The sequence below is a fragment of the Hibiscus syriacus genome, unplaced genomic scaffold (genome assembly GCF_006381635.1).
Source record: "Hibiscus syriacus cultivar Baekdansim isolate YM2019G1 unplaced genomic scaffold, ASM638163v2 tig00111841_pilon, whole genome shotgun sequence".
In the NCBI taxonomy this organism is placed as follows: Eukaryota; Viridiplantae; Streptophyta; class Magnoliopsida; order Malvales; family Malvaceae; genus Hibiscus; species Hibiscus syriacus.
Genome location: NW_024063196.1, coordinates 3,532,109 through 3,556,336, shown reverse-complemented (window position 1 = coordinate 3,556,336; position 24,228 = coordinate 3,532,109). Strand labels below are relative to the sequence as shown.

Below are 24,228 nucleotides of genomic sequence, written 5' to 3'. Positions count from 1 at the left end.
AAAAAGATGAAGAGATCGTAAAGAAATCATCCAATTGGTTTTGATTCAGTTCATAATTTAGACATGAACATGTCAAAGTTCAAAACTTCAACTGCGAAATACGATAGAAAAAAAATATATACACAAACTATTTGATCGCGTCTTCGTTATTCAGATAAACTATCTGTAATCTCTATATGCTTCTTTATAATTATCTGTTTTTTAAGCACATGAAATACCGACAGTGGAGGCTGAAGTGAATCTATCTGATGCAGTTCTCTTACCGACCAACGAGTTATTCTCTGGCGAAAACCCTCCAAAATGGATCTCCGAGACCTCGGGAATGGTTGTCAGTGAACCTGTCTTGTCATAAACCACGTAGTACTCCTCTTTTGATCTTTGTTTCATCCACAAAAGTGAGGAACTCGAACTTTGTCTGAATTTAAACACGGATTTGAAGAGTTTTTGAATGGATCGAGACAACTTGGACTGCTGCTTCTTGGAAACTGATGGTGGGTTAGGAGGAGGAACTCGAGTGTTGCCGGTTAAATGAGGCATGGACATGGTTCTTGAACTGATGGCTGAGTTAAGTTGACGCCTGAATGAGTTGAGCTCAAACGAGTCATAGAGATTGCTATCACAGTCCCATACTTGGGTTTTCTGTAGCTTTTGATCTTGAGGATTTTCATTCAGGGTTTGTGCTTGGGATCTATGCATGTGCTTGGTAAGAGGGAAAACGAAAAGGAAAGTTTTCTATGTAAGTGACAAGAGTTGGGAGAAAAATTGTGGGGGGGGGGGGGGGAAGGTAGTAGTTGCCGTATTCAACGCGTCGGTGAGAAAATAAAGTACGTCACTGCGGTCACGGATCTATCCATATCCACCGCTAGAAATGGAGAGAAGTTACCCATGTGGCCAAGATTGCATTTATTGAAGGATGGTTCGACTTGGTTAGAGATTTCACACTTTTCTTTTGCATGCTTACTAATGCTTTCCAGACGCGGTTTGGACGAGAGAGAAAAATAATGTATTGAATAAGTTTGAGAGGACGGGAAAAGTGCTTTTGGACATCTCTCAATAGTATCAAACGTAAAAGTTAGAAAACTCAGTTCAAACTAATTTCGGTCAAAAATTAAATTTATTAATGATAATAATAAGTTGATTGTGTCCATTGTTGGTCATTTATTTTTTCGAGTTTGAATGAAAAGTTATGGTTGGTATAAAAATGTCATTTACCTATAAACTTCATAGAAAGGTAGAGGAGAAAGTTGTCTACATAGATAATAAAAGAGTTTTAGAAAGATAGTAAATTCTCTTCTTTCAGTTGTGAACAAAAGATATTTATAATAATTATAACTTAAGGGGTTAGACATAAAATAATTATGATTGTTCGCAGGTGTCGTAGGTATCATTGGTTAAAGAAATCTAATTGTAAAATTTTTGAATTTCACTCTAATAAATCACGTATATTTATTAGAAGTCTTGTCTTATCTATACAATATAGTTATCTCAAACCTAAGAGGTCTTGGTTGAAAATTTTGAGCTAACATTTTTTGAAAGCTTCTCTCGAAAATATAATAATTATTAATTGTACTTTAAATAAATATTAAATATTATTATTTAAACTTCCTATGTTTGAATAAAATTATTTTCATGTTATAAATTTGTTTGAAAGATTATTTACAATTATTAACTATTTTCTTCTTTTTTAGGATGAAATAGAATTGTTAACTACTTTAATGAGATGTGATGTTATGTATTATAAATAATTTTAAGGTTTAAATTTTAATGTTGAAAAAAATAGACGGGACTAAAAGGATCCTCATAATAAATATCTATTATATTAATTATAAGATATTATTTATTTAAATATTTTAGTATATAATTATTTAAATTTAAAAAATTTAAAAATGATATTTTTTATGTATGAAATCACTTAATGAATTATTTGATCTTATTAATTTGAAAGCGAGTATAAATGAAAATATAAAATTAATTTAGGCAGTTAAGAGGTAGCAATTTGATTTTGACTGCCGTCCTTGAATGGTTGAACCGCTTCGGTTTCATACTTGAATAATTACTTTTAATTCAATCACATGGATACCGAGTTATTTTTTTATTAATCTAGAGTAACTATAAAAGATAGTATTTATTTTAAAAATTATCAATAATTCAACAATAATGTTAAAATATTTTACAATTATTAGTGTTCGAATTTGAAATTTTAAAGGATCACAATCATCTATTTAATTACTGAGATACTTTAATTTGTGTGATATCTAAGTTGTTTTGAATAATGGTAAAACAAATATTTAAAAGGGTAAATTATAGATTGTTTGAGTTTTATAAAATTTTCCTCAATGAATTCAAAAAACATAAGATTTGGTCTATTTCGTTTCGTTTTAATTAAGATGTATTCACCGAAGATTAATGGCCGTTAAACCTTTAACGGTTTACGGCGTGGTACGATAAATATATAAAATTAAAATTACACAATTTTTACGTAGATAATACATATATTAGATTTTTGTCACTTTCCTTTCATATATGTAGACTTTTACTCTCCAAAAGGGAAAAAAGTTTTGGTCACTTACGTTATTGTTTTATTAAGTTTCGGTCACTTACGTTATCGTTTTATTAAGTTTTGGTCATTTGGACATTGAATTTCGTTAGTTTGATGATGTGACCTATTAGTAAAATGGTTTAATTTTTATTTTATACCTTAAATTTTAGATAAAATATTGATTATGGGTTTTTTTGTAAATTCAAATTAGTTTAAAGATAACATTTCAATTTACCCATTTTTAATATTTACTCTCCCCAACCCCTAAAAATGATCATCTTCTCCCTGTTTCTTTGTCAGACGTCTATATTCCATTACAATAGGCTTCTTGTTTCTAATTAGTAATTGCAATTATTTGAAGTCAAATTATGTGGGTTCTCAGTTGTAAGAAAATGTATAAAGAGAAGTAATGAAGATCGTGAAAAAATGAATAAAATTCGCCATTAAAACTCTGAAAAGATTCAACACCACAACGACGCCATCGCCTCGAGCAAAAAAAACTAGAGCTTCTTCAATGGCAGCGTGATTGATGAAACAATACCATATTTCTATCTCTGACACATTGTTGACCAACGAAATCCTTGTGATACGAAAGATCGTCAAGAACATTTCGTCGCATCTGAACGTGATTGACCTTTACGATGTTTACGAAGATCAAACTAGTGTTCACGTAGTACTGTAGCTCTGATCTGACGGTGAGTTGTTTGATTGGGTCGTCGCAAAAACGAGTTACTCGGAGCTCGGAGTTATGGCGGTGGTGCGACAGATCACACATGTCACAGGGGTTAATGGTGATTCATAGGGATCTAGAATCGAAAAATTGCTAGTTCTTGAGCAAAAACAAATATTCGACGTTGAAGATCATGGATTTTGGATTGAGTTCAGTAGATGAACTCACGGATCCAATTATTTGGTTGTTTGGATCCATTGATTGTCTTCTTGTTCTTAGTTGGATTTGACATTCTACAATCTCAATATTTGAAAATTGAATTTTAGTTTGTATAACTAAGATTAATCGGCTTCCTTTTATCTCTAAATGCTTACCCTCTCATTTTCTCTGAACTTGTGGTGTTATTATTTGTTATCAGAAGTTAGAAATCTTTCATTATTCTTGAAATGTAACATGAGTCCTTAAAAGAAGGTAAATGGAACAATGGAGCAGAGATGTTTAAAGAAGAAGCATAGAGAAGATGAACAACAATGGGGTTGAGGGAAAACTATTGAAAATGGATAAATTGAAATATTATCCCTAAACTAATTTGAATTTACAAAAAGACTCATAATCAATAATTTGTCTAATGTGTAGGGTTAAAATAAAAATTAATCCATTTTATTAACAGGTCACATCATCAAACTAACGGTATCCAACGTCCAAGTGACCAAAACTTAATAAAACGATAATGTAAATGACCAAAACTTAATAAAACGATAACATGAGTGATTAAAACTTATGTTTTTAAATTTAGTGAGCAAAAGTTTACAAATATAAAAGGAAAGTGACTAAAAACTTAATCCACGTATTATCTACGTAGAAATGATGTAATTTTAATTTTATATATTTATCATGTCACGTCAGCAAACCGTTAAAGGTTTAATAACTGTCAACCTTCAGTGATCACATCTTATTTGAAATGAAACGAAAATGACCAAATCTTATATATATTTTTTGAATTCAATAAGGAAAAGTTTATAAAACTCAAACGAAAGTGATCATTTTTTTAGTTTACCCTATTAAAAATTATGGATATCTTACGTGAATGGAATACTTTTTTATTAAGCTAAGGTGAATATAAAGTAATATATATTTTAAATACTCTCAACCATTTGACAATAAACACTCAATCACTCTGCTGCAGTCGCTGGTGCTCGAACCCATCACTTTTAGGAACAACAATAATTCCTTTAAATACTGAGGTAAGTTGGTTCGTGCACGTGAATGAAATACTTTAATTTAATCCAAGTATACTTTATAATTGAAATATAGGTGTCATGCTACTAACGGTTGATGTGGATAACTTTGTTAATGCTTAATTATTTTTTCAATATAATATGTTCCCCACCACTTAATTTAAGTATTGAGTTCATGTTTAACTTTAAATAATTACAATTTAATGTTTGAAGTTCACACAAGAATATCGGTCAAGAAAAATTAATTGGATTTATAAAAATGATTTTTTTAATTCTTAATTATTCAAGTTAAGTTTATTTTTTAATTTAAATTTTGATTTTTAGTAGATTTTAAATTTGTAAAGCTTGACTAATCAAAAAATAAAAAGTTAAAATGTCATTTTTTTTTTGTTTTTAAGTTAACAATTTAATTGTTTTGTGGTTTTGTTTCTTATTTTTTTTTTCAAATTTTCTTTTGGTTTAATGTAAATTTGATCAAACTTGAATCACACACTCCTCAATTATATAGGATATACCCATGTAGCTTCAATATTTATTTTTGATAATAAATTTTCTATTTTTTATTTAGTCCCTTAATTTTGTATGTTTTTCTTTCTTCAACTATTTATTCGTTTTAATCTATTTTTGACCTTATTTGAACTACATACTCCACTACCACTATAGAATACATATGTAAGTTTAATTTCTTCTTTTGAAAACAAATTTATCTTTTTTAAATTTAATCTCTCAATTTTATATTTTATTCATTTTGATGCCTTAATTGCATCTCTTTTCAAATTTTTATTGTCATCAGTCCCTTGACTCTTTTATACTCCATCAATACTTTGATCTGAAACTCTCTTGTTTGAAAAATAACATTATAAATATATTATACAATTTTAGATGATATTTAATTTATTAATAACCTTACACATACGTTTACATATGTGAAAAAAAGACTAAATTATATATATATATATATATATATATATATATATATATATATCGTGTATGATTAGAGAGAGTTATTTAAATTAAAATTAATTAGTACCATAATATTATAAATAATTATATTTTTTATTAGCATGAGGTGATTACAATATAGTTTTGTACGCATTTTTTTAATCAACTGACAATAAACACACACATATTTCAAATCAAGGTTCATTAGCTAATCACATTAATCGAATGTTACATAATTTTACTATTCGACTTGATAGAATATTCACTCCTATATACATATAGATCTCAAGAAATTAGGGTCCATTGGCTAATCACATTGATTTTAAATATTTTTAAGGCCTTGATTTGTTACCAAGGGGTGCAAAAGCTAAATAGGGAGGTTGCAAAATTGATTCGGTTTTTCTAATTTCTTATTGCATTGATGGTGTTTTTTTAAAATACAACATTTTTTTAAATAGTATGGAGTGATTAAAAATTAGTATATATTCGAATTTTATTAATCAATTAACAACATATATACATCTTATATAAACAAATACTCAAACTCAAAACTTCTAAAAAGAACAATATTTCCTTTTAACTGGACTCTTAAATACATCAACTAAAAGAAGAAAAAATAGATATTTGTAATAAATATGATGTAGGAGAACACATGTGGCTAAAATACATGCAACGTTACAAACTTGCTATCTGAACTTTTACATTTATTAGTAATGACAATGCATTTATTCACATAGTAAAAGAAACATGTAAATTAGGTAAATTCATATTTCTCATCATGGCATCTCCTATCCAAATTGCCATATATGATTCATCATAATGTGCTTGGATGAGGTTTTCGTGGTAATTTCATTTTATGGAGATTTTTATAATTTTATAATTAATTTTTTTTTGTAAAAATGATGAATGGATTCAAAACAAAATTTAAATGAAAAATTTTAAAGTAGAATTTGGTAGCCAGCTTCTTCATTTAAATTCCACGTAAAGACGCAATTAAAAAAATTCCACTTAAAGACGTGATTTTTCAAATTTCTTCATAATCTTATTTCATTAAATACATGTGATTTTACTATAAAATAAAATAATTTATACTTTATTTTTATCAAATATATATTTTATATTTTATATCATTAAAAATATTTACATTTTTAAAAATCTAATGATATCTATATATTTTATATTTTAATATTATTTAGTTTTAATATCATTATTTTTTTTATATGTATGTTTAAAAGTATTAAAATTTTAATATTCTAAATATTTCTAAAACTTCCTTATACAAACTAAATAATCATAAGTACTAACATTGCAAACTGATACATTTTAAAAATATTTACATTTCAATATTCAATATAAAAAATAATTTTAAATTTATATTTTATGCGTGACTTATGTTTATGTTACGGGTCGCAGGTTAGACTTAAAATGCATAAACACATAGTTCTGTAAGAAGGTTTTTGCAACATACAGGGTTTGGTTAGTACTGAGAAATGAACAAACAGGGCTAACAGAAATGATATCTTTCATTTAACTAAATCCTGGTTTTACAACATATGTATTTGTAGTCAAGCTTTTGATCTAACTTCTTCACACAACAGTATAACAAACTCGGTAACAGTATAACTTCTGTTAACAGATTTGTTAAGCCAACAGATTGCTGATGCAAGCCCATGCATGCTGCGTGAACACTCGCACACACAAAGTCATTAGCTTCATCCAATATTTCCCCTGCTCTTTCTTCTCTTCTTCCTTTGTTTAGCAAGACTGAACACATATTTTACCCCAAAAAACTTCAAACGCACCTTTTGACAGAGGTTTTGTCAGCCCATCTGTTATCTGATGAATGGCAGGGACATAGTTGACACGAAGCTGGTGTGCTGCTACTTTCTCTCTCACAAAGTGTAGGTCGAGGTCGACATGCTTTGTGTGAGCAAATACATGGGATTGACACACAGTACCACGGCACTGGTGTTATCACACCAGACGACTGGTTCTTCTCGCTCATGCACACCCAGGTCAGTGAGAAGTGCTTCCACCCAGACAACATCAGCTGCTGCATCCAGTATAAGTGTGCTACTATCAGCAGTAGTACTGTTGTTGAGTGACTCTAGGCTTGTACGACCTACTGGGCTGTCACGTAAACTAGCCTCATTAGGTACATGTGCAGAACAGCCCTTTGAAGCTTATGAACATCATTAACCACTGCCAAGGATTGTGACTGGCATCGTGAATCACCCTGCTTAACACTTCCATTAGCCTCATGAGCAGAGTTGTCTCAAACAATTTCGGAGTCCTAAGGGAAAAATCAAAATTTTGTATTTTTAAATAAAAGTATATTTAATTACTTTGAACAATTAATTCAATATTACATAAATAAATCATAAAAAATGATTAAATTTTGTGAAAATATATAATTGTTATTATTTTATTAAGAAAACACATTAAATACAACTAAAAGTGAATAAATATAAAAAATTTGAATGCATGTATGATACATAGCTTGATTTTGAATAATAAATAAATAAAAAGAATTGTATATTATTTTATTGTTAGTTGAGATTAAAGAAGACTAAAAATTAAAGAATATTTGATAAATAAAAGAGTAAGATTTGAAAAAATGATAATAGCGTGATCAAATTTAATTCAAAATTGAATGAATAATTAAGAGAAATGGAAAAAGAGGGTCAAAAACAAAATTTTTATGGAATCATAAAAATTAGGGACCTTAATTATAAATATAAAAAAATTAGTTAAATTTAATTCAAAATTTAATAAATTAATAAGAGAAATGGAAAAAGAGGATAAAAGTTAAAAATTTAATAAAATTTTAAAATTATGGGTCCTAATTATAAATATAAAAAATTGGAGGCCCTAATTATAAATAAAAAAACTGGGAGCCCTGAGCGGTTGCTCAGGTTGCTCTCCCTTGGAGCCGGCCCTGCTCATGAGCAAAAGGAAAATATGCTTCATCAAATACTACGTGCCACGAGATGTACACTAGGTCATTCTTTGCAAGGCACAAGAAACCTTTGTGTTGACTACTGAACCCTAATAAAACACATGATTGAGACCTGAACTCAAGCTTATGTGTTTGAAAAGGTCTCAAATGGTGGGAAACACCTGCATCCAAAAATTTTCATTCAACTAAAATCTGGGGATTTATCATACAGTTTCTGAAACGGGGACATACCATGCAAAACCTTTGTAGACAGCATGTTTATCAGATGCACAACTGTCTGTACTGCATAAGACTAATATCGAATGGACATAAACGCCTGAACGAGTAGCACTAAAGCAACCTCAACAATGTGACAATGCATGTCACGCGATGCACAATTCCAGCCTTTTGTAATTCGAGGGACAACGCCCTCTACTTAGTCTTTTTGAAAAGCTTAAAAAAACTGATTAAACTTATTGCTAACCAATTTTGGAATAATCTAAAGGCTGTGACAACTTTAGTCTTATCTTTCAAGAGACCATGTGTGGCAAGTGCAAGAATCAACGAACGTAACATAGTACCGAAATCCGTTTGATGAAACGTGAGGAGACCCCCATAGGTCAGAAAAACACAAGTTCGAAAGGATTATTATACACAGTATTTGAAGAACCAAATGGAAGTTTATGACTCTTCCCCATATGACAAGCAATACACACTTCATTAATATCAGTTGCAACCTTTACATCAATTGTTTTGCAAGCTTTAACCAGAGTATCTTGCAGGGTGACCTAACCTCCTGTGCCATAGTTCAAACGAATCAAAAGCACTAGTCACATTATTAGCTTCAGCAATCTTACACTTATACATTCTATTACTCAAAGTAAACGAGTACAATCCTCCTCCTCTCTCCTTTGTCACTTCATCACTAACAAAATAATCCATTGCATGAAACTCAAAGAACACATGGTTGTCCCTAGCAAGTTTTGATGCCGAAAGCAAATTTTTCGTTATGGTAGGCACAAGCAGCAACTCATTCGACAATAATGCACGCGAAGGTCTCATGCATCGAAGCCAGCCAACTGAGTCTCGGCATCGATCAACATATTACAGATACTATCAATGGACAAGGTCTCACGCATAACAGAGATAAAGGCTACAAAGGGCCAGTATTCTTTAAGAATCCCCTTCAGTATGTTCATCAAATGCTCGATCTGAGACATGGTGCTCAGAGAACTAGCAACGGAAGCAATCAAGAACACACCATGATACCGGCAAAAGATACCATACTGAGAATATAGAGAAATGAACAAACAGGGCTAACAGAAATGATATCTTTCATTCAATTAAATTCTGGTTTTACAACAGAGACATTTATAGCCATGCTTTTAATCTAACTTCTTCACATAGCAGTATAACAAACTCAGAAACAATATAACTTCTGCTAACAGATTTGTTAAGCCAACAGATTACTGACGCAAGTCTGATGCAAGCTCATACATGCTACGTGAACACACACACACGAAGTCATTAGCTTCATCCAATAGACTTGACTCAGTCGTGGGAACATTTTAAAAGGCTATTCTACAAGAATCCTATCCTGACTTAGTAATCAACTCCGTAACTTCATAATTATTATGATAATTTAGATTCTAAGGATAAGAGATAATGTACAAATTGGTTTGTGTTGTTAAACGTAACAACTGAACATAAATAGAGGTCTTTATCATTTGTATCATCCATTCATTGAATAATCTTAGAGATAATGTACAGATAAGTTATCTCAATTTGCTAGTTTCAGACAAGTTAATATGTAGATAGAGATCCTTGACATTGATCATAAATACCAAAACATTATAATAGAACTTCAATCCTATTTTTCGCAGGTAGAATCTTAAGATCAGAATGAAAAACAATTAGATCCTAGTACCAAATCATCATATTAGAACTTTAATCTTAAATTTTGCTGCTAGAACCTTAAAATCAGAATTAAAAACAATTAGATCCAAGACATGATGTTCAACAAACACTTGAACATCAACAAAACATTAGCATTCACTGTTGCTGCTTGTTCTCCGCTGCAGATTTGTTGTATTCTTCCAATTCTTTCTTATAAGCTTCCATTGCTTCAGCTGCTTTGCCATTCCAAACATTCTTCTCTTCCTCGCTAAGTTCCTATAACCCCAACACACCAAATAACACAATATTAATCCAGAAATCGTACTTTAAATTTAAGACCAAAAGAATGGTTGGTTTAGGACAATATCATACCTTCCATTTGACTGAAATCATGGCATTAACAGTGGAATTGTTGATTCCTGGGCTCTCTTGCATCAGGCTTTTCCTTGCTTCTTTGCTGAACAAGATGAATGAAGAAGCAGGCTTCTTAGGCTTGTTAGGGTCACTTCTCTGCTGCTGCTGCTTCTTTTTTTGTTTCTCCTCTTTGGTCTTCTTGATTATATTCTCCGTCTTCTCTTTCTTCTTAAGCAATTGAAGTGCCTCTTGTTTCTGAAGTTTCATTATCTCTTCTTCTTCCTTTCTAACACTCTCAGCTTCTTCCTTCTTTCTCTGCTTGTAAACCTCCATTTCCTGCATGTATTTCTCCTTGTTCTTCTTTGCCATCTGCAATTTCACTCAAAAAACAAAACAAACGTGAGAATTTGGAGCTTGGGATGTGTTTTTCCAGGTACGAAGTTTAAATCAGTAACCTCCTCATATGGTCCTCTTTGTTCCTCCGTCATGTTCTTCCATTCTTCGCCGGTGATTTTGGCCACCTCTAGAATGTTCTTGTTGTCCTCCAGAAGAGCCGCCCTCCTCTCGTTGGAGAACAAGAAAAACGCTGACATTGGTTGCTTTGGCTTTAATGGATCCCTTTCTTTCTTGGTCTTCTTTGTTTCCTTCTCCGCTTCCTCTTTGAACTGCAAATACTGTTGAAGCAACTCCATAGCCATCTTCTGCTTATGCTCGTCTTCAAAGAGTTTCATGGCTTCGGTCTCTCGCTTCTCTTTAGCAATAACCTGCAGATAAGCTTCCTTCTCTGCCTGATATTTCTCTTCATAAGGCTTCTTTTCCTCAGTTGTAATGGTCTTCCATTTGGCCCCCAAAATATTTGAAACCTCTTTGAAATCTGCTTCCGGGTTCCCCTTCTTGACCTCATTCCATTGATCTTTACACCATAAAATGTAAGGCGGAGATGGTCTTTTCTTCTTCTTCTTCTTCTCTTTTTTCTCCTGTTCATTGTCTTTCAAAGATTGAACCTTTGGGAATGTCTGATGAAGAGAGAAAAAGGTTTCAAAAACCATCCATAATTCGAAGATTAGGGCAGGGAAAAGGGAAAAATAAAGTACCATATTGGGCTTGAACTCCTTCATTTTCTGCAATTTCTTCAACTCCATCTGCAATTTCTCTTGTCCTTTACCTTTGGTCTCTAGCTCTTCCTCCTTCATCTTCAAAATCTTATCTTTTTCCTTCAACATCTCCTCGGTCTTCTCCTTCTGTATCCTCAATTTACGCAGCATCTCTTGCATTTCCTGCAAGTCTTTCTCGAGAGACTGCGGCTTGCTCTGTTTCCCTTTCCCTCTCTTGGGAGAAACGAGAGTTCCAGAAAGTCCGTCGTGATTCTCTTTGGAGTTGTCGTTGGCCTCCATTGGAGAAGGAAGGGGAGTTGCCTGAGAGAGCTTTTCAGCCAAAATATTGGCTTCATTTGTTGAAGGGGTTTTCTGTTTCAGGGCTTTTCTGCCATTGTTTCTTGATTTCTTGGGGACATCAACGACGGCTGTTGTATCGGCCATTGGAGGTAGGGCAAGAATATTAATAGAACGAAAGGTTTTTCCTTGAGATATGGAAATGGTAGAGCGATGGTTTATAAAGTGCGGATTTGAGCGGTAGCTCAACGGTCTATTTTTCAAATTCAAAATGAGTTTTGGATATTTCGGAGGGGCGTGGCGTCCAGGGTTAAAATAATTTTGACCGTTGGCGTTAAGATGTAAATATTATTGGGTTAAATGGTAATTTACCCCTAAAGATGTAGATCATTATCATTTCATGACTTAAAATAGTTTTTATTCGGTTTGATACTTAAATTTTCCAACTCTAATACAAATTACCCTACTTGATTTTTCATTTTTAAAAAATCCACGTGGTACTTTTATAAACATATCACGTGACACATAAATACATTAAATTTGAATATTTATTTAAAAAAAACTTTAAGAATCCAAAAAAAGTTTGAAACATAAAAAATCAAATATTTTCTTAAAGTTTTAATATATCCATATATAATAATTAATATTTAATATTTTCAGTTAATTCATTTAATAAATTGATTTTGAATCGAATTAACGGTTATTTGTACTTTAAAAATTTTCTTAATCGTTAATCGATCTAACATCATATTGATCGATTAGCCAAACTAAATTTCGATGCAATCGATTAATTCAGTTAATGTCAAAAAATGAACACCTCAAAAAATAAGTATGAAATCTCATATTATACATTTATAGTCTCAACCAAATAAGTGGTCAATGATATTGTCCATAGAAGGGATGATTTACCATATCTCATTACATAGATTGTAATACATATAACATTGATCTTTATAATACAATCAATTACAGTTGATATTTGACTGTATCAAAATACTCACGATATTAAGTTAATTATTATCTCAAGTGATGGATCATATATATATATATATAGTTACAATTATATAATATTAATATAATATAATGAAGATTATTTCAATTATATCCTTATAAAAATTATAATTGAACTTATCATATTGTGATTTGATAATGTCATTAAAACTAGTATCTGGTGTAATTGCAGGGTATCGCATATGCCATCATTGAATCTCTTCTCTTTCAGTTGAATATTGGTTGAACTTAGTAATTTTGCATCACGCATGCATACACCATCTATAATCATATTTAAAGGTATAAATATATTTGGTGCTAAGCATTCATCCTCAAAATTGAAGAACATGAAAGATTATATACTAAATTTCGAAAAAGAAAACTGGGTATTGATGACAAAATGAAGCTATACGACGCCAAAGCTACAGTGTTCCTATTATTGCAACTACAAGGTTATGACTTATGATGATTAAAGAATAAAATAAAATATGGCAGTCCCCTGTGCCAAAATGTTTGATACAATACCTGCAATCCTGTCGATGATTATGGTGATTTATGTATGCTAATCCAAGGGATCATTGGCTGCTAATCTTAGCCGATCAGTGCTCGAGGACCTCGTCATTGCTTTCGATCGATTTTCTCTAATGTTCTTTGCACTCTGAACTCGAGGTAAGGGTGGTTGTACTTGTGCAGCCTTCCCATTTGATGACCCTGCATCGTTCTTTGCCTTCACACTACTGTTTTTCTTGGTCTGTAAGGTTTTCTTCTCTGGAATCTTGGTGCTTGTTGATCTCCTTTGTGGCGTTGAATTGAAATTTACTGATCTTTTATCGGGAATCTCGGAATACACCGGTTTTATATCCGCACCGACCGATCTTACATCCGAAGCTACGGAATTTGCATCACTTGCTGCTACCAATGGATCCTCATCTATACATGTTGAGGCTGCTTCATTTCCCAACACTACATTATTATCCATGGTGTTGAAAATAATAGTCTTGTCATTCTCAACAAGCCTATAAGCAAACATTTGAAATGGGATTTGTGCCACTGATAATGAGTTGAAACTCCCATCGGCACTGAACTTTTTCAAGAACCATGACTCGATCTCGGTGTAATCTGGGATCAGGAAACCAGATTCAGGCCGATCATGGTCAGGGTTCATCACAAGGAATTTCTTGATGTACCTTAGAATCCGACAAATCGATGAGAAACTCGGACGTTGAATCGGATCAGAGTGCCAACATCTTTTGGTTAGGTTGACAAGATATTTAGGTGCAGTGTAGGGAAACAAAGGCCTCTCCCCTGATCTAATATTTCGACTCATCTTCTCCCCTTGAAGATGTCCATCTTCGAATGGGACTTTCCCAGTCAAAAGCTCAAAGCATAGCATCCCAATGCTGTAAACACCAGCTTTCTCAGTATACTTAAAACTGGTGGAATTCCCTGGCGACATTTGCTCTTGCTCTTGCAAAACTTCCGGTGCATACCAAATAAAAGTGTTGGTTTCATTCTGTTTCGACGACGAGCTCAGATAAGAAGCAGTGGATTTAAGGGTGGATAAACCATAACCCCAGATTTTCAACTGCAAATATCCATCAGTGCCGTTCCTACCTTTGAGAAAGATATTTGAAGGGTTCAAATCACCATGAAATATCTTCTGTGAATGAAGATATTCCATTCCTCTTGCAATCTGAAACAAAAGATCAACCACGACAGGAAGACAGCAGGTTGTCTTCCTCCTAGAACCACTCATGTAATAACTTAGATCCTTGTTCATCGGCTCTTGGACGAGCAAAACTTCTCACTTCTCGTCGTCGTAGAACCCGCAAAGGTACTGCAATATGTTGGGATGTGATGTTGAAAGTCATGGGCGGCTGCATTATTCATTAGCAGCCGACAGCTATAAAAAATTAATTAGTAGCCAAAATTGTTGAAAATTAGCAAGGGTAAAATACCCAATTTAGTCACTTTAATTTTAGGGTATTTACAAGATTAGTCCTTAAGTTTCAACTATAAATACCCTAGCTCATTTAGCTTCAAAATCATCCCAAAGCATTCTAGCTTTCTTCTAATACTAGAGAGAATTTAGAGAGTTTCTTGAGAGTTGTTTTCTCTTTTTTATCAAGAGAGAATTATCATTGTTTTCTCCTTGGTAGATCGAGAAAAGTTGTAATTCCTATTTTCTCATAGTGAAATTCTTCTATCGTTGCTAGTGGTTTTTACCCTATATTATTTAGGGGTTTTCACGTAAATTTTGTGTCTCTTTTTATCTTCAATTTTTATTTTCTCAAATTATCAGTTGCATTTTTGCTCTATCCGATAGCCGTCTTCCGCAACAATTGGTATCTGAGCCAAATTTGAGTGTGTAATATCTGCTTATTGTCTTTGTGGTTGCCACCAAAAGGTGGATCATCCAACATAAGAAAGTAAGAATGTATTACCCATTCTTTGAAGGTTCCAGAGAACTATTCACGATAGTGAAATAGTGGGAGCTATCCGAAATAGAAGTTATGACAACGAAATTTGATATTGAAAAATTTAATGGAGAAATTTCTCATTGTGGAAATTGAAGATGAAGGCCATCCTGAGGAAAGACAATTATCTAGCAGCTATCAGTGAAAGACCGGTAGATTTCACAGATGACAACAAATGGATCGAAATAGACGGGAATGCTATGGCAAACTTTCATCTGGCATTAGCAGATGAAGTATTGTCAAGCATCGAGGAGAAGAAGACAGCTAAGGAGATATGGGATCATCTCACCAAATTGTACGAGGCCACATCGTTGCACAATAAAATTTTCCTTAAGAGGAAATTGTACACTCTCCGGATGCCAGAATCTACTTCAGTGACGGAGCACTTAAATATACTTAACACTTTATTTTCTCAGCTTACATCCTTAAGTTGTAAAATAGGAGAACAAGAACGTGCTGAACTTCTACTTCAAAGTCTATCGGATTCGTATGATCAACTCATCATCAACTTGACAAACAGTAATGTCACCAATCTAGTCTTCGATGACGTTGCAGCTGCTATTCTACAAGAAGAAAATCGGTGCAAGAACAAGGAAGACAGACAAGTAAATCTGCAACAAGTAGAAGCATTAACAACGATGAGAGGGAGATCAACAGAACGTGGCCAAAGCAGTAGTCACAAACATGGTAGATCGAAGTCGAGAAGCAAGAAGAATTTAAAGTGCTACAACTGTGGAAAGAAGGGTCACTTGAAGAAGGATTGTTGTAGTCTAAATAAAAACTCCAATCCACAAGGCAATACCGCAAACACTTCAGATGATGGAGATGCTCTATGCTGTGAAGCATCAACTACCGTGGAAGGTAGAAAAATATATGCAGATATATGGCTCATTGATTCGGGAGCAATATATCACATGACCTCAAGAAGAGAATGGTTTCATCATTATGAACCTGTCTCAGGAGGATCTGTGTATAGTTGCAATGATCATGTCTTAGAGATCGTTGGTGTGGGAACCATCAAATTGAATATGTATGATGGAACAATTAAAGTTGTTCGAGATGTGCGGCACGTGAAAGGCCTAAAGAAAAATTTATCATCCTACGGATTGTTGGATAATAATGCAAGCAAGATTGAAACATGGAAAGGAATCATGAAGGTGTTCCATGGAGCGCTTGTAGTGCTGAAAGGTGAAAAGATAGCAACAAACTTATACATGCTGAAGGGGGAGACTTTGCTAGAAGCAGAAGCCTCTGTTGCCTCATGTAGTTCAGATTCTGCAATGCTATGACATCAGAAACTTGGACACATGTCAGAACAAGGAATGAAAGTCTTTGTGGAGAAAAAACTACTTCTGGGCTTAACAAAGGTATCACTTACTTTGTGTGAGCATTGCATAACAAGTAAGCATCACCGGTTGAAATTCAACACATCAAATTCCAGAGGCAAAAATGTTCTAGAATTGGTTCACTCTGACGTATGACAAGAACCAGTTACATCCCTAGGTGGAGCAAAGTACTTTGTCTTATTTATTGATGACTACTCCAGGAGATGTTGGGTGTACCATATTAAGAAGAAGTCATATGTGTCTTCAACTTTCAAAAAACTTCAAAGCGCGGGTGGAACTTGATTCTGAAATAAGATCAAGTGTTTCAGAACATATAATGGAGGAGAATACACAAGCGAAGAATTTGATGACTTTTGCAGGAAAAAAGGCATCAAAAGACAGTTCACAGTGGCGAACACTCCTCAACAAAATGGAATGGTAGAGCGGATGAACAGAACCTTGTTAGAAAGAACAAGAGCAATGTTGAGGGATGCAGGCCTAGAAAAATCATTCTGGGCAGAAGCAGTCAATACCGCCTGTTATTTGGTGAATCGAGCTCCATCAACTGCAATAGAGCTGAAGACACCAATGGAGATGTGGACTGGTAAACCAGATGATTATTCAAACCTCTATGTATTTGGAAGTGTTGTGTTGGATCCAAAATCTAGGAAATGCATATTCTTGGGGTATGTTGATGGTGTAAAGGGGTATTGCTTGTGGGATCCCACTACCCGCAAAGTGATAATCAGCAGGGATGTTATCTTTGTAGAAGATAAACTAAAAATAAAATAAGACGATGATAGCACTAAAAAGTCAGAGACTACACAAATATATGTGGAAAAGAAGGTTGAACAAGGAGATTCTTCTGAAGCAGAACCAGCACATGATGCACAAGAACCAGAGAGTTCTGAAGCTCCAACAACTCGTCAATCAGATCGTGTGAGAAGACGTCCCAATTGGTACTTAGATTATGTTATAGAAGGTATATTGCATACTGCCTTTTAACAGAGGACGCTGAGCCATCAACATACCAGGAGATAATAAATAACTCAGATGCTTCATTATGGATGATGGCGATGCAAGAAGAAATTGAAGCCCTTCATAAAAATAATACATGGGACCTTGTGCCACTACCACAAGGAAGGAATCCAATTGGTAACAAATGGGTCTTCAAAATCAAGCGAAATGGTGACGATCAAGTTGAGAGGTATCGTGCAAGCCTGGTGGTCAAAGGATATGCTCAAAAAGAATGTATTGATTTCAATGAAATATTTTCTCTTGTGGTTCGACTAACAACAGTTCGAGTAGTTTTGGAAATGTGTGCTACATTGAACTTACATCTAGAGCAGCTAGATGTTAAAACAACTTTTCTTCATGAAAATCTTGAAGAAGAAATTTACATGCTCCAGCCTGAAGGTTTTGAAGAAAAAGAAAAGAAAAACTTGGTTTGCAGGTTGAACAAATCTTTGTACGATCTAAAGCAGGCGCCGAGATGTTGGTATAAGAGATTTGATTCCTTCATTATGTGCCTTGGATACAACAGACTTAATGCAGACCCTTGTTCTTATTTCAAGAGGTCTGGTGATAACAATTTTGTTATATTGTTGTTGTATATGGATGACATGTTGGTTGTAGGACCCAAAAAAGATCATATTGAAGAATTGAAGGCACAACTGGCTAGGGATTTTGAAATGAAGGACTTGAGATCAACAAATAAGATTTTAGGGATGCAAATTCACCGAGACAGAAGTAATAGGAAGATTTGTCTTTCACAAAAGAATTACTTGAAGAAGATCTTGTCAAGATTCAACATGCAAGATTGTAAGCCAATTTCTACCCCTCTTCCTATTAACTTCAAATTATCCTTCAGTATGAGTCCTAGCAGTGAAGAATAGAGGATGGAGATGTCTCGAGTACTGTATGCATCGGCAGTGAGAAGTTTAATGTTTGCTATGATATGCACAAGACCAGACATTGCACAAGCAGTGGGAGTGGTTAGTCGGTACATGGCGAATCCAAGCAAAGAGCATTGTAATACAGTAAAGAGGATCCTGAGATACATCAAAGGGACCTCAAATGTTGCATTATGTTATAGAGGATCAAACTTACTAATCAATGGGTATGTAGATTCTGACTATGCAAGAGATTTGGATAAAAGAAAATCTACTACAGGATATGTCTTCAAAATTACTGGTGGAGCTGTAAGCTGGGTTTCAAAATTGCAGTCAGTTGTGGCTACATCCACAACAAAGGCAGAATATGTAGCAGCTACACAAGCCAGTAAATAAGCAATTTGGTTGAAGATGCTATTGGAGGAGCTTGGGCACAATCAAGAGTATGTCTCTTTGTTTTGTGACTGTCAAAGCGCCTTGCATCTAGTAAGGAATCCAGCATTTCATTCAAGGAAAAACACATACGAGTTCAGTACCATTTCATTCGTGAAAAGGTGCAAGAAGGGACGGTAGATATGCAGAAGATCCATACCAAATACAACATAGCAGATTCCATGACGAAGGCGATCAATGCTAATAAATTTACTTGGTGTCGACCCTCTTGTGGCCTGTCAGAAACATAAGCAACATGATGGTATAAGGTAGAAAGAATGTTGTGAAGATATGATTGTTCCAATCAAATATTCAAGTGGGAGATTGTTGAAAGTCATGGGCGGCTGCATTATTCATTAGCAGCCGGCAGCTATAAAAATTAATTATGAGCCAAAATTGTTGAAAATTAGCAAGGGTAAAATACCCAATTTAGTCACTTTAATTTTAGGGTATTTACAAGATTAGTCTTTAATTTTCAACTATAAATACCCTAGCTCATTTAGCTTCAAAATCATCCCAAAGCATTCTAGCTTTCTTCCAATACTAGAGAGAATTTAGAGAGTTTCTTGAGAGTTGTTTTCTCCTTTTTATCAAGAGAGAATTATCATTGTTTTCTTATTGGTAGATCGAGAGAAGTTGTAATTCCTATTTTCTTATAGTGAAATTCTTCTATCGTTGCCCGTGGTTTTTACCCTATATTATTTAGGGGTTTTCCAAGTAAATTTTATGTCTCTTTTATCTTCAATTTTTATTTTCTCAAATTATCAGTTGCGTTTTTACTCTATCCGATAGCCGTCTTCTGCAACATGTGACAGTGAGAGAAGGTTTGAGATTTCAGAGCCTGAAGTGTCACCATCCCCATTGAAGTTTCTCAATACAAAGTTATCTCCAAACCATTAGATTTCCTTGTAATGTCCCCATAACTATCGCCTAACTTGGTAATCCCCTCCATACAAGATCGAACTGGGGAAAAGTTTACCGTTGAAACCTTCTGATCCAATGATTTTCTTGATCAACAAGTCAGCCACATGCTGCTGGGATTTCGTTGCAGATTTTGAACTACTCTTCTCCCTTAGAACTTCAACAAGGTTACATCTATCTTCTCTCCAAGCACTCTCGAGCCGAGTACAAATCTCTCGAGTGATCAGGTACTGCTTCCCAAATTGGAACTGAAAAAGTTTGGGGTCGATCCATTCCTTGTCATACTTCCTAGACAGTTTGATTCTCCGTCTTTGCATCTCGCTCCAATCTAGCCCTGTTATCTCTCTGGCCGTCTTGATGGCCTCGATGACAATGGGAGGTAACAAAGCAAATTGTGGATGTAGTTCTCAACGCAATCCTTGTTTTGGTGGAGGTTGATTGCCCTTAGGCACCAGTCTTTTTTGTCCATACATTGTTTGACATAGAGTTCACCATGTTTGAAAATCCTTTGAAGCTCGTTCAATGGATATTCAAGAGCATTCCACTTCATGTTCTTTTCGTCTAGTTCCAGGTTCAACTTGATCGCCTCGGCAATCGTGTTGAAAGCCAAACTGAAGATATCGAACAATAAACGACACTGGCGTTGATTGATTTGCAGATCATCTTGTAAAACAATAAGAGCTCTGATGCTTCCCAAAACCTCACCAATTTGCCTGAATTGCTCCATTTGAAGTTAAAAAAATCAAAGGGTGCTGCCAAATCCTGGGTATAAAAACCCCAGAATCAACAGCCTTCAAATCTCAGGCCTGCACATGTAATTTTGTGAAGAAAAAACTGGTTATCTAATCAAAGGTGTAGACACCCGTTTTTGTCTGGGTCTTTCTTTTTATTTATTTTAATGTTAATATTATTTATATGATGATGATGATGATTATTATTATTATTATTATTATTATTATTATTATTATTATTATTATTATTATTAATATATTACAAATTTTTGCAGGCTCAAACCCGGAGCCCAATTATAAGGGACCCAAACGAAGCCCACTCGATAGACCCAACCCAGCAGACAACATACCCAACCCAGCGCCCATGATCCAGACCCGATTAGCGACCTGAACCGGTTCCCTAGGGTTTCTGAAACCCTAACCATAGGGATATCATTAGCTCAGCCGCCGCCGCCGTCCTCCTCTGCATCACACAATGGCTCACATCCATCATCAACAGTGGATAGAAATCACACCAAGTCAGAAAATAGAAAAAAATCAAAACCCCCAAATTAAAATACTAATAAATCCCTAAATATTCTGGATTTATATCTTACCAAATCAGAAAAAGCCATACCCTATTCTAGATATCATCATCATCTCACCCAACAAAGAAGATAAAAATCACATACAACAAAGAAAATGGGGACGGTTGGGGGTTTTGGGAACAAAATAAAAAATAATAGAGAGTACTGGGGGTTTAGTTTCGAACGAAAAAATGACAAAAAAATAAAAATAAAAAAAGAGGGGTTCGAATTAAAAGGCTTACCTTAAGCAAGGATCGGTCTTCGACTACTTCATTGGTGTTCATCCGCTCCCTAACCGAAGGTAAACTTAGTATCTTAGGAGCTAGATTGTCTTTTGGATTCGGGTGTTATGGGGGTTGTGTTTTTAGGGGTTCGATTTAAGGAGAGGTTGTGTTGGGAAGAAGGTTTGAGCGGGTTAAGTCTCGTGGCCATCGATTAGCGATGACCTTGGTCTTAGTGGCTTCCTACAGCAGCTTGGGAGGGGAGAGTTATCTCCTCTTTGGTTTTGGGATGCGGCTGAGAATGAAAAAAAAGCAAGGGTTTCGAAACCTTTATTTTGGGTTATAATAGACCCAAAACGACGTTGTTCAATGGGTAGAGGGTTTCAGCGTGTTTTTAGAAAAGGGTTAATCTCAAATTTAGTCCTTTCTCCTTTGTAAACACATACTCGTGTCCTGGGCTATAGGGGGTAAATGTTAAGTTTGGTCCCCAATATTTTGTAATCATTTTGTTTAATCATTAAATGTAATTTTTAATGTTCTGTTTTAGGCATGTATCTTTCAATAATTATATTTCAGTCACTAGTTTGTTTATTTTGTTATATTTGTGTATGTTTTACTTTAGTCACAATGTTTTCAGTACATTTTATTTTAGTCACTAGTTAGCCTATGGTTTAATTACATTATAAGGGTCCTAGTGTTTTGTAAGTTTGTTTAAGGGATTAGTATATTTTATTTGTTTTGTACTTTAAGCCCTATATTTTGTAAAGTTTACATATTGGTCACTGGACTGGTTATTGTTAATATTTTGTAAAGTTTAAACATTGTACTCTTTATTTATGGAACTTTTATTTTGATCACTACTCTCATATTTTGGGTTAAATATTGATTAATGTCTGTTTATTTTACTTTCATTATATTTTAGTCCTTATCTGGTTTATTATTACATTTTTATTAGAGTTCGAATTTGGCCATATTATTTTATGCATGTTTCATTTTAGTCCCTGTTTAACATTTGGCTTAATTATTATTTAGTTCTTTATGTTTTTTTTATTTCATTTTGGTCCCTCTAGTTTCTGTATTTGTGGTTTTGGGTCCTTTAATTTTTTATTTACTGTTCAATATTTTACATTTTTGTTAATTATATTTTAGCCCCTTAAATGTTTTTAATATTTATTTTGGTCTGTAATATTTACTGATTTGTATTTTAGTCATTTATGTATGGATGTGTATTTTACTCATTAGATAATTATTTGTATTGTGTAAATAATGTGTTTGATTTCATTTAATGTAAATATTTGTATTTCCAATTACATTTATTTTCATTATATTTTTATCTATGTATGAAATATTCGATTATATTTTCAAGAACACGTATGTGTAGAATGGGCGTGGAAAGTACCACTTGGTCGAAGTGGTACGATCCGATACGACATTTTAACGTCATAGGAACTTGCAACAAATCGAGTTTATGTTACTAATTAATTTATTTTAATGATGCAATGTTTGTTATTTTAATTCACAATTTATTTCATTGTATGCGAATGCAAATCGTCAACTTTCCTTTATATTCGATTCGTATATTTATTTATGATGGAATATTCTCTTACTAATAAGAAATAGTTGAAATTAGTTTTTTTCGATGGAGAATTACTAATTTCGAGATTTCTGTTTGAATTAAAGAATTTTCCCTAACATTCATTAATTCGAAGCAAATTAATTAAATTTTAATAAATGGATCACACTTTAACTTTATATTCGATTCATAAGTTTCACCATTTACGACAAAGAGTAAGTGGCACAGTACCAATTTTGGGCGCTGTGGGGGTGCTAATCATTCCCCATGCGTAACCGACTCACGAACCCGTTTTAATAGAATCTTTGTAAACGCATACCAGTTTTTGTCTAAAAATGATTTTTCTTAAAATCGTTTTTAAAAGACATTTTTAGGTATTCGACCTACCTAACACAAAGGTCGATGGCGACTCTATCCATTTTCATACAAATTAATTCAAAATCGCCCAAATTTCCAAATTAAAGTCGTAATCGTTTTTTAAAACCATAAATAATGGTTTCACTCTAAAAAATGGTTATGACAGCTTGGCGACTTTGCTGGGGACTTTTTTAGAGAGTCAGGCTGTAAGTTACTTACACATTGTCGTATTGGTGAGAATTATTAATTTGGATCTTTAGTTAACTTATGATCCGTTTATTGAAGTTTTTAATTGCTTCATTTTTTATTGTCATACTAACATTTTAATTTTGGCTTTTCAGTTTGTCCAAGTTTTTTGTCGATTTTTTATTTTCCATTTTTTGAGTCAAAGGTAGGTACGTTCCTCCTCACACACATCACGTGCATTTGCATAACATGATCTCTAGACACGAGCTTCGATCCAAATTAGTCAGGGTGATTGCTTTACTCTCGTAAGAATTTATTCTTCGTATGAGTTTTAGCAAATAACCCATGGGATACATACCTTATACTTTCGTAGGAATTTATTCCTCGTATGGGTATAGGGCAGTGAATCTCCTCGAATTGAACTCGTTCTGTTCGAAACTTGTAATGGGTGAGGATCGAGGGTCTGGCAACCAAAGGGGGCACCGATATCAAGGACAATTCGGGTACCCTTTTCCCGTTAGAGCCGAAACCATGCATGTAGTGAACCGTAGAACGGTCACCCTAGGTATAGTCATACTGAACCTCTGTC

The 24,228-nt window shown here is 33.8% G+C and overlaps 2 protein-coding genes and 1 pseudogene across 2 annotated transcripts; all 3 read right to left on the bottom strand.

The window, feature by feature from the left end:
- Positions 1-201: 201 nt before the first annotated feature.
- On the bottom strand, positions 202-696 carry LOC120172090. The gene has a single exon (XM_039179650.1). The coding sequence runs from the start codon at positions 694-696 to the stop codon at positions 202-204; it is 495 nt and encodes a 164-aa protein (XP_039035581.1).
- Positions 697-10,379: 9,683 nt separating this feature from the next.
- LOC120172007 (high mobility group B protein 13-like) lies at positions 10,380-12,143 on the bottom strand. The gene is made up of 4 exons (XM_039179591.1): positions 11,672-12,143; positions 11,033-11,593; positions 10,596-10,946; positions 10,380-10,499 (listed from the first exon to the last, which is right to left on the bottom strand). Exons 1-4 carry the CDS (start codon positions 12,113-12,115, stop codon positions 10,380-10,382), a joined length of 1,476 nt encoding a protein of 491 aa, XP_039035522.1. The 5' UTR covers positions 12,116-12,143.
- A 1,377-nt stretch (positions 12,144-13,520) lies between these two features.
- On the bottom strand, positions 13,521-20,765 carry LOC120172089 (annotated as a pseudogene).
- Positions 20,766-24,228: the final 3,463 nt, after the last annotated feature.

Excerpts from the sequence above, each read along its gene's own strand:
- LOC120172007 (XM_039179591.1), bottom strand. The coding sequence starts at position 12,115 with ATGGCCGATACAACAGCCGTCGTTGATGTCCCCAAGAAATCAAGAAAC. Across the intron at positions 10,947-11,032 it reads AAAGAGGACCATATGAGGAG|ATGGCAAAGAAGAACAAGGA; the intron begins GTTACTGATTTA and ends GTGAAATTGCAG. Across the intron at positions 10,500-10,595 it reads TGATTTCAGTCAAATGGAAG|GAACTTAGCGAGGAAGAGAA; the intron begins GTATGATATTGT and ends TTGGGGTTATAG.
- LOC120172090 (XM_039179650.1), bottom strand. The coding sequence starts at position 696 with ATGCATAGATCCCAAGCACAAACCCTGAATGAAAATCCTCAAGATCAA.